Source organism: Leptodactylus fuscus, chromosome 8 (genome assembly GCF_031893055.1).
Source record: "Leptodactylus fuscus isolate aLepFus1 chromosome 8, aLepFus1.hap2, whole genome shotgun sequence".
Classification (NCBI taxonomy): Eukaryota; Metazoa; Chordata; class Amphibia; order Anura; family Leptodactylidae; genus Leptodactylus; species Leptodactylus fuscus.
The window spans coordinates 445468-459617 of record NC_134272.1 but is presented as its reverse complement, the minus strand read 5'-3'; the positions used below and the strand labels follow the sequence as shown (position 1 = coordinate 459617).

The 14150-nt window shown below is 48.5% G+C and overlaps 1 protein-coding gene across 1 annotated transcript in view; it reads right to left on the bottom strand.

Annotated features, from left to right (window-relative positions):
- The window catches only part of STK36 (serine/threonine kinase 36), a 96577-nt gene that overhangs the window by 45965 nt on the left and 36462 nt on the right, over nucleotides 1–14150 (bottom strand). The window contains exons 12-19 of the mRNA XM_075285048.1: nucleotides 11053–11220; nucleotides 10264–10349; nucleotides 10075–10174; nucleotides 9878–10004; nucleotides 6464–6555; nucleotides 3537–3641; nucleotides 3361–3459; nucleotides 3161–3255 (exon numbers count right to left, since the gene is read on the bottom strand). Of these exons, the coding sequence (XP_075141149.1) occupies nucleotides 3161–3255; nucleotides 3361–3459; nucleotides 3537–3641; nucleotides 6464–6555; nucleotides 9878–10004; nucleotides 10075–10174; nucleotides 10264–10349; nucleotides 11053–11220 (872 nt within the window). The remainder of the gene's footprint in view (nucleotides 1–3160; nucleotides 3256–3360; nucleotides 3460–3536; nucleotides 3642–6463; nucleotides 6556–9877; nucleotides 10005–10074; nucleotides 10175–10263; nucleotides 10350–11052; nucleotides 11221–14150) is intronic.

Sequence of the window (14150 nt, the reverse complement as noted above, 5' to 3'; positions counted from 1 at the left end):
AGAAGCTCTACAGGCCAGGGACACGGATATGTCAGGATGCACCTGAGCCAGAAGCTCTATAGGCCAGGGACACAGATAGGCCATGATGCACCTGAGCCAGAAGCTCTATAGGCCAGGGACATGGATATGTCAGGATGCACCTGAGCCAGAAGCTCTACAGGCCAGGGACACGGATATGTCAGGATGCACCTGAGCCAGAAGCTCTACAGGCCAGGGACACGGATAGGCCATGATGCACCTGAGCCAGAAGCTCTACAGGCCAGGGACACGGATAGGCCATGATGCACCTGAGCCAGAAGCTCTATAGGCCAGGGACACGGATATGTCAGGATGCACCTGAGCCAGAAGCTCTACAGGTCAGGGACACGGATAGGCCATGATGCACCTGAGCCAGAAGCTCTACAGGTCAGGGACACGGATATGTCAGGATGCACCTGAGCCAGAAGCTCTACAGGCCAGGGACACGGATAGGCCATGATGCACCTGAGCCAAAAGCTCTACAGGTCAGGGACACAGATAGGCCATGATGCACCTGAGCCAGAAGCTCTATAGGCCAGGGACATGGATATGTCAGGATGCACCTGAGCCAGAAGCTCTACAGGCCAGGGACACGGATATGTCAGGATGCACCTGAGCCAGAAGCTCTATAGGCCAGGGACACAGATAGGCCATGATGCACCTGAGCCAGAAGCTCTATAGGCCAGGGACACAGATAGGCCATGATGCACCTGAGCCAGAAGCTCTATAGGCCAGGGACATGGATAGGCCATGATGCACCTGAGCCAGAAGCTCTATAGGCCAGGGACACGGATATGTCAGGATGCACCTGAGCCAGAAGCTCTACAGGCCAGGGACACGGATATGTCAGGATGCACCTGAGCCAGAAGCTCTATAGGCCAGGGACACAGATAGGCCATGATGCACCTGAGCCAGAAGCTCTATAAGCCAGGGACACGGATATGTCAGGATGCACCTGAGCCAGAAGCTCTACAGGCCAGGGACACAGATAGGCCATGATGCACCTGAGCCAGAAGCTCTACAGGTCAGGGACACGGATATGTCATGATGCACCTGAGCCAGAAGCTCTACAGGCCAGGGACACGGATAGGCCATGATGCACCTGAGCCAGAAGCTCTACAGGTCAGGGACACGGATATGTCAGGATGCACCTGAGCCAGAAGCTCTATAGGCCAGGGACACAGATAGGCCATGATGCACCTGAGCCAGAAGCTCTATAGGCCAGGGACACAGATAGGCCATGATGCACCTGAGCCAGAAGCTCTATAGGCCAGGGACATGGATATGTCAGGATGCACCTGAGCCAGAAGATCTACAGGCCAGGGACACGGATAGGCCATGATGCACCTGAGCCAGAAGCTCTACAGGTCAGGGACACGGATATGTCAGGATGCACCTGAGCCAGAAGCTCTACAGGCCAGGGACACGGATAGGCCATGATGCACCTGAGCCAGAAGCTCTACAGGTCAGGGACACGGATATGTCAGGATGCACCTGAGCCAGAAGCTCTACAGGCCAGGGACACGGATATGTCAGGATGCACCTGAGCCAGAAGCTCTACAGGCCAGGGACACGGATATGTCAGGATGCACCTGAGCCAGAAGCTCTATAGGCCAGGGACACAGATAGGCCATGATGCACCTGAGCCAGAAGCTCTATAGGCCAGGGACACAGATAGGCCATGATGCACCTGAGCCAGAAGCTCTATAGGCCAGGGACACAGATATGTCAGGATGCACCTGAGCCAGAAGCTCTATAGGCCAGGGACACGGATATGTCAGGATGCACCTGAGCCAGAAGCTCTACAGGCCAGGGACACAGATATGTCAGGATGTACCCGAGCCAGAAGCTCTATAGGCCAGGGACACGGATATGTCAGGATGCACCTGAGCCAGAAGCTCTATAGGCCAGGGACACGGATATGTCAGGATGCACCTGAGCCAGAAGCTCTACAGGCCAGGGACACGGATATGTCAGGATGCACCTGAGCCAGAAGCTCTACAGGCCAGGGACACAGATAGGCCATGATGCACCTGAGCCAGAAGCTCTATAGGCCAGGGACACGGATATGTCAGGATGCACCTGAGCCAGAAGCTCTATAGGCCAGGGACATAGATATGTCAGGATGCACCTGAGCCAGAAGCTCTATAGGCCAGGGACATGGATATGTCAGGATGCACCAGAGCCAGAAGCTCTATAGGCCAGGGACACATATGTCAGGATGCACCTGAGCCAGAAGCTCTACAGGCCAGGGACACAGATAGGCCATGATGCACCTGAGCAAGAAGCTCTATAGGCCAGGGACACAGATATGTCAGGATGCACCTGAGCCAGAAGCTCTATAGGCCAGGGACACGGATATGTCAGGATGCACCTGAGCCAGAAGCTCTATAGGCCAGGGACACAGATATGTCAGGATGCACCTGAGCCAGAAGCTCTATAGGCCAGGGACACAGATATGTCAGGATGCACCTGAGCCAGAAGCTCTACAGGCCAGGGACACAGATATGTCAGGATGTACCCGAGCCAGAAGCTCTATAGGCCAGGGACACGGATATGTCAGGATGCACCTGAGCCAGAAGCTCTATAGGCCAGGGACACGGATATGTCAGGATGCACCTGAGCCAGAAGCTCTACAGGCCAGGGACACGGATATGTCAGGATGCACCTGAGCCAGAAGCTCTACAGGCCAGGGACACAGATAGGCCATGATGCACCTGAGCCAGAAGCTCTATAGGCCAGGGACACGGATATGTCAGGATGCACCTGAGCCAGAAGCTCTATAGGCCAGGGACATAGATATGTCAGGATGCACCTGAGCCAGAAGCTCTATAGGCCAGGGACATGGATATGTCAGGATGCACCAGAGCCAGAAGCTCTATAGGCCAGGGACACATATGTCAGGATGCACCTGAGCCAGAAGCTCTACAGGCCAGGGACATGGATATGTCAGGGTGTACCTGAGCCAGAAGCTCTATAGGCCAGGGGCACAGATAGGCCATGATGCACCTGAGCCAGAAGCTCTATAGGCCAGGGACATGGATATGTCAGGATGTACCCGAGCCGGATGACCTAACCCCATGACATGGATATACAGGGCTATATTGTGTAGAGATTATGACTACACATAGGAGAGACTTACCCATCCGGGAGAAACTGTAGACGTAGGACAAGAAGGGAGATGAGTAACATAGACAGCTCAGCAACTTGGACTTGAGAGACATCCCACAGATGGACCTAGATAGGACAACTGGTTAAACTGGCCATACACATTAGATGACTGTTGCCAGATTGGGGCCTTTGAACTCATCCTTCCCCCCCAAGCTTTTATACTCTCCTTACCTCTCCACTGAAGAAGGAGAAGATATCTTGCAACACAGACGAGTCCTTCACCAGTTGCTTGCACATTTCCAAGCTGGCATGGCAACATGCATATAAAACCTACCGAAAATAATATCCTCAACACAGTCATAACTGACCTATGTCCAAGATCCAAAATATCAGCAGGTAAAATTTACCTTGAACTGGCTCAGCACGCAGGGAGAGTGCACTAGTCCGGTGAGAAAACAAGAGAGGGGTGTGCCTAGGTCTGAAAGCAGCTGCCCTGCGACATAAAGTGAGACCTGCAGGAAAACAGAAGAAACCACGCGACTGAAAAGTAAATGTCATACATTTGGAATGAAAGAGGCAGAAAACAGCAGGAGGCACCGAGGCAGCATATGAGCTACGAAAGGCAGAAGACAGAAGCAAGGATCAAAGGCAGCACATTAGATAACTGAGGCAGAAAACAGCAGGAAGGATCAGAGGCAGTGCATGAGATAACAGGCAGAAAACAGCAAGAAGGATCAAAGGCAGCACATGAGATAACTGAGGCAGAAAACAGCAAGAAGGATCAGAGGCAGCACATGAGATAGGAGGCAGAAAACAGCAAGAAGGATCAGAGGCAGCACATGAGATACGAGGCAGAAAACAGCAAGAAGGATCAGAGGCAGTGCATGAGATAACTGAGGCAGAAAACAGCAAGAAAGATCAAAGGCAGCACATGAGATAGGAGGCAGAAAACAGCAAGAAGGGTCAAAGGCAGCAGATGAGATAACAGAGGCAGAAAACAGCAAGAAGGATCAAAGGCAGCACATGAGATAACTGAGGCAGAAAACAACAGGAAGGATCAAAGGCAGCACATGAGATAGAAGGCAGAAAACAGCAAGAAGGATCAGAGGCAGCACATGAGATAACTGAGGCAGAAAACAGCAAGAAGGGTCAAAGGCAGCACATGAGATAGGAGGCAGAAAACAGCAAGAAGGATCAAAGGCAGCACATGAGATAGGAGGCAGAAAACAGCAAGAAGGGTCAAAGGCAGCACATGAGATAACAGAGGCAGAAAACAACAAGAAGGATCAAAGGCAGCACATGAGATAACAGAGGCAGAAAACAACAAGAAGGATCAAAGGCAGCACATTAGATAACTGAGACAGAAAACAGCAAGAAGGATCAAAGGCAGCACATGAGATAACTGAGGCAGAAAACAGCAAAAAGGATCAAAGGCAGCACATGAGATAACTGAGGCAGAGAACAGCAAGAAGGATCAGAGGCAGCGCATGAGGTAACAGAGGCAGAAAACAACAAGAAGGATCAAAGGCAGCACATGAGATAGGAGGCAGAAAACAGCAAGAAGGATCAAAGGCAGCACATGAGATAACAGAGGCAGAAAACAGCAAGAAGGATCAAAGGCAGCACATGAGATAGGAGGCAGAAAACAGCAAGAAGGGTCAAAGGCAGCACATGAGATAACAGAGGCAGAAAACAATAAGAAGGATCAAAGGCAGCACATGAGATAACTGAGACAGAAAACAACAAGAAGGATCAAAGGCAGCACATGAGATAACAGAGGCAGAAAACAGCAAGAAGGATCAAAGGCAGCACATGAGATAACTGAGGCAGAAAACAGCAAGAAGGATCAAAGGCAGCACATGAGATAACTGAGGCAGAAAACAACAAGAAGGATCAAAGGCAGCACATGAGATAACTGAGACAGAAAACAGCAAGAAGGATCAAAGGCAGCACATGAGATAACAGAGGCAGAAAACAGCAAGAAGGATCAAAGGCAGCACATGAGATAGGAGGCAGAAAACAGCAAGAAGGGTCAAAGGCAGCACATGAGATAACAGAGGCAGAAAACAGCAAGAAGGATCAAAGGCAGCACATGAGATAGGAGGCAGAAAACAGCAAGAAGGGTCAAAGGCAGCACATGAGATAACTGAGGCAGAAAACAGCTGGAGGCACTGTGAGGATTAAAATAATAATAATAATTCTTATTCTTGAAAAATAGTAGAATAGTAGCTTGCTGTGATCATAGTGTCAGCAAGGTCAGCACTGCCAGCCAGTCTAGTGCATAGTGATATCGAAGCTGGGAAAAGAAGCAGATGTACACTGTTATCAGTTCTTGTTGTGTCTGCATGTTGTAAAACTAGGCCCGGAAGCGGATCTCCCTGTAAGGGCATGTACCCTGTGACTGTAGTATATCATACTTCCTATATGTATCCACTGGATGCTGCAATAAACTAAACATTTGCTTGAGATACACTGGTGTCTGAGTCTGTTTCCCAAGTGCTCGAACTTATTGATTATTGATTTGGCCTACGACAACATATCCAGGGGCAGTTGCCACCTAACAGTCACCACATGAGGTAACAGGCAGAAAACAGCAGGAAGGATCAGAGGCAGTACATGAGATAAATGAGGCAGAAAAGAGAAGGAATGATCAGAGGCACCACATGAGAGAACAGGCAGAAAACAGCAGAAAGTATCAGAGGCAGCGCATGAGGTAACAGGCAGAAAACAGCAGGAAGGATCAGAGGCAGCACATGAGATAACAGGCAGAAAACAGCAGGAAGGATCAGAGGCATGCATGAGATAAATGAGGCAGAAAACAGAAGGAAGGATCAGAGGCACCACATGAGGTAACAGGCAGAAAACAGCAGGAAGGATCAGAGGCAGCACATGAGATAAATGAGGCAGAAAACAGCAGGAAGGATCAGAGGCAGCACATGAGATAAATGAGGCAGAAAACAGCAGGAAGGATCAGAGGCAGCACATGAGATAAATGAGGCAGAAAACAGCAGGAAGGATCAGAGGCAGTGCATGAGATAAATGAGGCAGAAAACAGAAGGAAGGATCAGAGGCACCACATGAGATAAATGAGGCAGAAAACAGCAGGAATGATCAGAGGCAGTGCATGAGATAAATGAGGCAGAAAACAGCAGGAAGGATCAGAGGCAGCACATGAGATAACAGGCAGAAAACAGCAGGAAGGATCAGAGGCAGCACAAAGATAACAGAGGCAGAAAACAGCAGGAAGGATCTGAGACAATGCATGAGATAAAAGAAAGCAGAAGCAGCATAGGGTATAAAAGAAAACAAGGATTATGATAATAATGTGAAATACCTTTTCTCGGAGTAGCTGGTGCTCTGTTGATATGGGGACATCACATAAAGCCGCCAGGGCCCGAGTAATGCAGCTGTTCCTTGTGTCAGAGGCTGGTGACAGAAAAGTATTGGCATGATAGAGAGTGGTGAACAGACACATATAGGGCTCACAATCTACATTGATCCCTATCAGTATGTTTTTACAGTATGGGAGGAAACCTGGGTAGTAATGAAAAAATAAAAATAAAAATTAAAAACTAGATATAAAATGTGCAAAATTAATAATGGCAAAATAAAAAAAAAACAAAACTTGGTAATTGTCATAATTATATTAATTTGCAAAACAAAGTTAACAAGTCAATTATACTAAAAAATATTTTCAGAATTGCTGTTGTGAAAAGTCTCCATAACGATTAAAGCCCCCCCACCCCCGGCATATTTACCTACCTCCACCACATTAGTCATACACATCACAACTCTGTCAGGTTTGTTGCTTCTGTACATTTGAAGAAAAACAAACTTTAAAGAGGACCTTTCATCAGATCGGGCACATGCAGTGTTATATACTGCTGGAAAGCTGACAGTGCGCTGAATTCAGCGCACTGTCGGCTTTCCCGATCTGTGCCGGTGTAAAGCGCTATCGGTCCCGGTACCGTAGCGCTTTACAGTCAGAAGGGCGTTTCTGACACTTAGCCAGGAACATCCTTCTGCCTCGCGGCGCCTATCGCGCTGCACAGTGTGAGCGGGGAGGAACGCCCCCTCCCTCTGCTCACACAGCTCGTCCATAGACGAGTATTATCAGGAGGGGAGGGGGAGTTCCTCCCCGCTCCACAGTACAGCGCGATAGGCGCCGCGAGGCAGAAGGACGTTCCTGGCTAAGTGTCAGAAATGCCCTTCTGACTGTAAAGCCCTACGGTACCGGGACCGATAGCGCTTTACACCGGGCACAGATCGGGAAAGTCGACAGTGCGCTGAATTCAGCGCACTGTCAGCTTTCCAGCAGTATATAGAGCTGCATGTGCCCGATCTGATGAAAGGTCCTCTTTAAAGTTTTATGCAATTTAGGAAGTTGGTGCACTGGGGGAGGACCTTCAGCTCCCTGGAAGCACTGCTCTTTTCCACTCAAGTAGGATGGGTGATGTCATTACTCCTGAATTTAGGAGATTGTAGGAGTCTGAACATTAAAAACAGTACTCCAGGATCTGAAGGCCCCCCAAGTGCTTTGGCATAACACTTCAAAGCTGCTATTCTCCAAATCTATAGAAGTGACCTAAAGAACAGAGGTGAGATGTGTATCAAAGTACCCTAACAGGACGGGCGGAGCAGGTGGATATGCTTAGGGGTGGAGCTCACTTTAAAGGGTGTGGCACAGCAGAGCTCCACGTAACAGATGAAGCACAGCTAAATGTTCTATACTGCTTCCCCTCATTCACCTCTATGGGACCCAGAGGACCATTGTGGAGCAGTCCCTAGTGGTCAGGACTTTTCAGAAGTTATTCTTGTCTTGGCAGTAAAGGGAGTCTGTCAGCAAGAAAATCAGTATCAGACAACGACAGCATATAATACTGTGTGTGTGGAAGGACGTAAGGAGGAGCATATAATACTGTATGGGGGGGGGGGAAGCATATAATACTGTGTGTGTGTAAGGACGTAAGGAGGAGCAAATAATACTGAATGGGGTTGAGAGCATATAATACTGTGGGGGGGGGGGCAGGGAGTGTGTGTGGGGGGTAGTACTGAAAAGCATATAATACTGTGTGTGTGGAGGGATGTAAGGAGGAGCATATAATACTGTATGGGGGAGAGCATATAATACTGTGTGTGTGGAGGGACGTAAGGAGGAGCATATAATACTGTATGGGGGAGAGCATATAATACTGTGTGTGTGTAAGGACGTAAGGAGGAGCAAATAATACTGAATGGGGTTGAGAGCATATAATACTGTGGGGGGGGGCAGGGAGTGTGTGTGGGGGGTAGTACTGAGAAGCATATAATACTGTGTGTGTGGAGGGACGTAAGGAGGAGCATATAATACTGTATGGGGGAGAGCATATAATACTGTGTGTGTGGAGGGACGTAAGGAGGAGCATATAATACTGTATGGGGGAGAGCATATAATACTGTGTGTGTGGAGGGACGTAAGGAGGAGCATATAATACTGTATGGGGGAGAGCATATAATAACTGTGTTTGAGGAAGCGTACTGAGTCGCATATAATACTGTGGGGGGGGCATACTGAGGAGCATATAATACAGTGTGGGGGTGTACTGAGGCGCTTATAATACTTTGTGTGTGTGTGGGGCGTACTAGGGAGCATATAACACAGTATGGGGGGGTGGGCGTACTACTGAGGAGCATATATGCGGCCAAGCATACAGCGCATGAGCTATGACCATTTTGGGCTTCTTATTACACAACTGGGCGCAGTACGCCTGTTCATGTAAGAAGGAAGTAAAGAAGATGAGGAAGAGGCTTTAACTACAATCAAGAAGATTACAAAACTGGATATAAAATGTGCAAAAATACTAATGGCAAAATAAATAAGAAAACTTTGGTAATTGTCATCATTATATGCAGGTCCAGGATGATGATGCGGGGGTACTCGGAGCACAGCGGGAATGCTCCCTGTGCTCTGTGAACACTAATTGCATAAGAAGAAACAGGCTGGCAACATAATAGAAACAAAAGATTTGCCTACAATAGCCTTCCTCGAGGCAACATGGGTTTAGCTAAAATTAAAAAATCCCAATGATAGACTCCCTTTAAATGCAGTAAAGCTACATGTAGGGGCACTGGTGGTGCCATTATACTGAGTGTGGGGGCACTGAGGGGGCCTTTACATAACTGTTAACAAAAGCCCCCCCCCCCAATCCTTTTTTTAATATTTATAGGTGATCAACACTTTGGGGGTCCTCAGTTGTGACATTTTCTCACCAGAAGGTAGTTTACTTGAAAAGGCTGAGCTAGGGGTGGATTCCCCAGAATATGCACCTCACAAAAGAGCGTACACGAACCCCCCTCCTCATCATCATGCTAAGCAAGAGGCACTCGAGGACCACTCCTTTACAAGGCACAAGCAGGACTGGCAGCTAAGACTTGTAGGTTTTCCTGATGTCATCTGCTTCCACCTATTGTCCAGCAACACAAAAGACAGTCAGACCCTGTACTACAGCCCAGATGACATTTTACTGAGCCCTGGCTGCAGGAAGTTTGGATATACCGGGCCCGCAGTGTGCCCAGATCACTGGTAATGTTACATCTAGGCCCCCGTAGAGTATTAGTGCTTCTCTGGCACTAGATAGAATAAATCCCCAGCAGTTAGTTTGTTCAGTATTATCGCTTCCTAGTCAGCATGGATATGTGATGGACCTTGTGCAGAGAGTATCAGGGACATGGAAGCAGCTTTAAGTCCTTCATAGACAGTGAGGCTCACCTGTTGACTGTGATCCCTCAATGATCTTGTCCAGGACACAGATATAATCAGACAGGAGACTTTGACAGAGCGGGGCACAGTCTTCGGGGCGCCCACTGAGGGTACAATCACTCAGCGACACCAAACACTGGAAAACAAATGTCAAGACTTAAAGCCAAGACCTAGACCCAGCCAAGATGGCAGTAGAGAGGCGTCACCTGTAAGCTCCGCTCCAATAAGATGTCTCCTGGCTCCACTGGACAGCACAGTAGTGCCTGCAGCACCTGGAGCAAGTCACTGGAGCAGGCCTGGAGTTCCCTAGCAAAAAACAAACAGTTATCATCAGGCAGACAACTGACATGACAAAGAACAACCTATAAAACAACGACATGTAGATGACATCTCACCTGGAAGATTCACAAAGTCCCCAAAAACAGTAATAGGAATTCAGCAGTGCAAAAAGATCAGCCAGGAAGGAAACAGCCCAGGAGCACTGCAGATGGAGAGAGCAGAAGGGGATCACCAAGAAGGTCCTAGATACAGACGTCATCACTCCCATCATCTCCAACTACACAAAGAGTTACGTCTCCAGATCTCAGATACAATGCGGAGAAGTTATTACATTACGGCGTCTCCTACACCAGTCTTAATCCATTCCCGTTTGCACAAGAGGCTCGCAGCTCTTCATACTTCTGGGACATCTTGTGAAGCCCCATGAGCCAAACTTAAAGAGGACCTTTCATCAGATTGGGCACAGGCAGTTCTATATACTGCTGGAAAGCCGACAGTGCGCTGAATTCAGCAGTATATGGAACTGCCTGTGCCCAATCTGATGAAAGGTCCTCTTTAAAGTGGAAATTTCACTTGTAAATCTGGTTATAGTAAATCTGCCCTGCTCACCGCTCTGCCCCATCCAGTTTCTAAAAAGTGATGTCAGGTCAGAAAATGGAAAGGTTTCCTCTAAATGAAGAAATTGACCATTGATATGTAACCATAGCGACCAAAACACCAATCTGCCTGCACATCACTAATCAATAGACTAACCATAGCGACCAGAACACCAGACCCCCCCCCCCCTGCCGTCATGGTATGGACACACAGGTGCATGTCTGGTCGTGGCAAACTGACATAATGCTGTACATGCTATCTCGGCTGCACCTATAGATACATATGGTTATCGCTGCGCTCCTGCTCACCTGGCGTACATCGGCCTCCAGTGATTGATATATAAGCTGCAGGACAAAATGTGGAAGTTGCAGTTCAGCACAAAGATCTGAAAGAAGATGCGGGTCACAGCCAGAGGACAGGAGGTTACATGTGACACGAAGGGCCGGGCGCAGGCGTGATACAGCTTCGAAAGACACCTGTGCAAAGAAAGACACAAACTAGTGAAAACAACAGCCCCTCCATGTAATCACCTGTTCAGGATAAAGCTACAGCCCCTCCATGTAATCACCTGTACAGGATAGTGCTACAGCCCCTCCATGTAATCACCTGTACAGGATAGTGCTACAGCCCCTCCATGTAATCATCTGTACAGGATAGCGCTACAGCCCCTCCATGTAATCATCTGTACAGGATAGCGCTACAGCCCCTCCATGTAATCACCTGTACAGGATAGTGCTACAGCCCCTCCATGTAATCACCTGTACAGGATAGTGCTACAGCCCCTCCATGTAATCACCTGTACAGGATAGCGCTACAGCCCCTCCATGTAATCATCTGTACAGGATAGCGCTACAGCCCCTCCATGTAATCACCTGTACAGGATAGTGCTACAGCCCCTCCATGTAATCACCTGTACAGGATAGCGCTACAGCCCCTCCATGTAATCACCTGTACAGGATAGTGCTACAGCCCCTCCATGTAATCACCTGTACAGGATAGAGCTACAGCCCCTCCATGTAATCATCTGTACAGGATAGTGCTACAGCCCCTCCATGTAATCACCTGTACAGGATAGTGCTACAGCCCCTCCATGTAATCACCTGTACAGGATAGCGCTACAGCCCCTCCATGTAATCACCTGTACAGGATAGCGCTACAGCCCCTCCATGTAATCACCTGTACAGGATAGAGCTACAGCCCCTCCATGTAATCACCTGTACAGGATAGAGCTACAGCCCCTCCATGTAATCACCTGTACAGGATAGTGCTACAGCCCCTCCATGTAATCACCTGTACAGGATAGTGCTACAGCCCCTCCATGTAATCACCTGTACAGGATAGCGCTACAGCCCCTCCATGTAATCACCTGTTCAGGATAAAGCTACAGCCCCTCCATGTAATCACCTGTACAGGATAGTGCTACAGCCCCTCCATGTAATCACCTGTACAGGATAGTGCTACAGCCCCTCCATGTAATCACCTGTACAGGATAGAGCTACAGCCCCTCCATGTAATCACCTGTACAGGATAGCGCTACAGCCCCTCCATGTAATCACCTGTACAGGATAGTGCTACAGCCCCTCCATGTAATCACCTGTACAGGATAGTGCTACAGCCCCTCCATGTAATCACCTGTACAGGATAGTGCTACAGTCCCTCCATGTAATCACCTGTACAGGATAGTGCTACAGCCCCTCCATGTAATCACCTGTACAGGATAGTGCTACAGTCCCTCCATGTAATCACCTGTACAGGATAGTGCTACAGCCCCTCCATGTAATCACCTGTACAGGATAGTGCTACAGCCCCTCCATGTAATCACCTGTACAGGATAGTGCTACAGCCCCTCCATGTAATCACCTGTACAGGATAGCGCTACAGCCCCTCCATGTAATCACCTGTACAGGATAATGCTACAGTCCCTCCATGTAATCACCTGTACAGGATAGCGCTACAGCCCCTCCATGTAATCACCTGTACAGGATAATGCTACAGCCCCTCCATGTAATCACCTGTACAGGATAGTGCTACAGTCCCTCCATGTAATCACCTGTACAGGATAGTGCTACAGCCCCTCCATGTAATCACCTGTACAGGATAGCGCTACAGCCCCTCCATGTAATCACCTGTACAGGATAGCGCTACAGCCCCTCCATGTAATCACCTGTACAGGATAGCGCTACAGTCCCTCCATGTAGTGACGTGTACAGGATAGTGCTACAGTCCCTCCATGTAATCACCTGTACAGGATAGTGCTATAGCCCCTCCATGTAATCACCTGTACAGGATAGAGCTACAGTCCCTCCATGTAATCACCTGTACAGGATAGTGCTACAGCCCCTCCATGTAATCACCTGTACAGGATAGCGCTACAGCCCCTCCATGTAATCACCTGTACAGGATAGCGCTACAGCCCCTCCATGTAATCACCTGTACAGGATAGTGCTACAGCCCCTCCATGTAATCACCTGTACAGGATAATGCTACAGCCCCTCCATGTAATCACCTGTACAGGATAGCGCTACAGCCCCTCCATGTAATCACCTGTACAGGATAGCGCTACAGTCCCTCCATGTAGTGACGTGTATAGGATAGTGCTACAGTCCCTCCATGTAATCACCTGTACAGGATAGCGCTACAGCCCCTCCATGTAATCACCTGTACAGGATAGCGCTACAGCCCCTCCATGTAATCACCTGTACAGGATAGCGCTACAGTCCCTCCATGTAGTGACGTGTACAGGATAGTGCTACAGCCCCTCCATGTAATCACCTGTACAGGATAGCGCTACAGCCCCTCCATGTAATCACCTGTACAGGATAGAGCTACAGTCCCTCCATGTAATCACCTGTACAGGATAGAGCTACAGCCCCTCCATGTAATCACCTGTACAGGATAATGCTACAGCCCCTCCATGTAATCACCTGTACAGGATAATGCTACAGCCCCTCCATGTAATCACCTGTACAGGATAGCGCTACAGCCCCTCCATGTAATCACCTGTACAGGATAGTGCTACAGTCCCTCCATGTAATCACCTGTACAGGATAATGCTACAGCCCCTCCATGTAATCACCTGTACAGGATAGTGCTATAGTGTAAGCTCTTGTGAGCAGGGTCCTCAGTCCCATTGTGTGAAGCGACTATTTCTTTGTAATGTCTCTTTTTGTCTGTACTTGAACTCTACAAATTGTACAGCACTGCGGAATATGTTGGCGCTACAGAAATAAAATGTCTTATTATTAGATGTATAGTTTGTCACATATTTGCTATCATCTTCATCAATCACTGGATTATTAATGATATTATAGAATTATTAATATTGCATAATTAGATGTATAAGTGTAATCACTGGCTTTCTACTGAATTAGAGGATCTGTATACGGCTTCTGACTGACCATTGCTG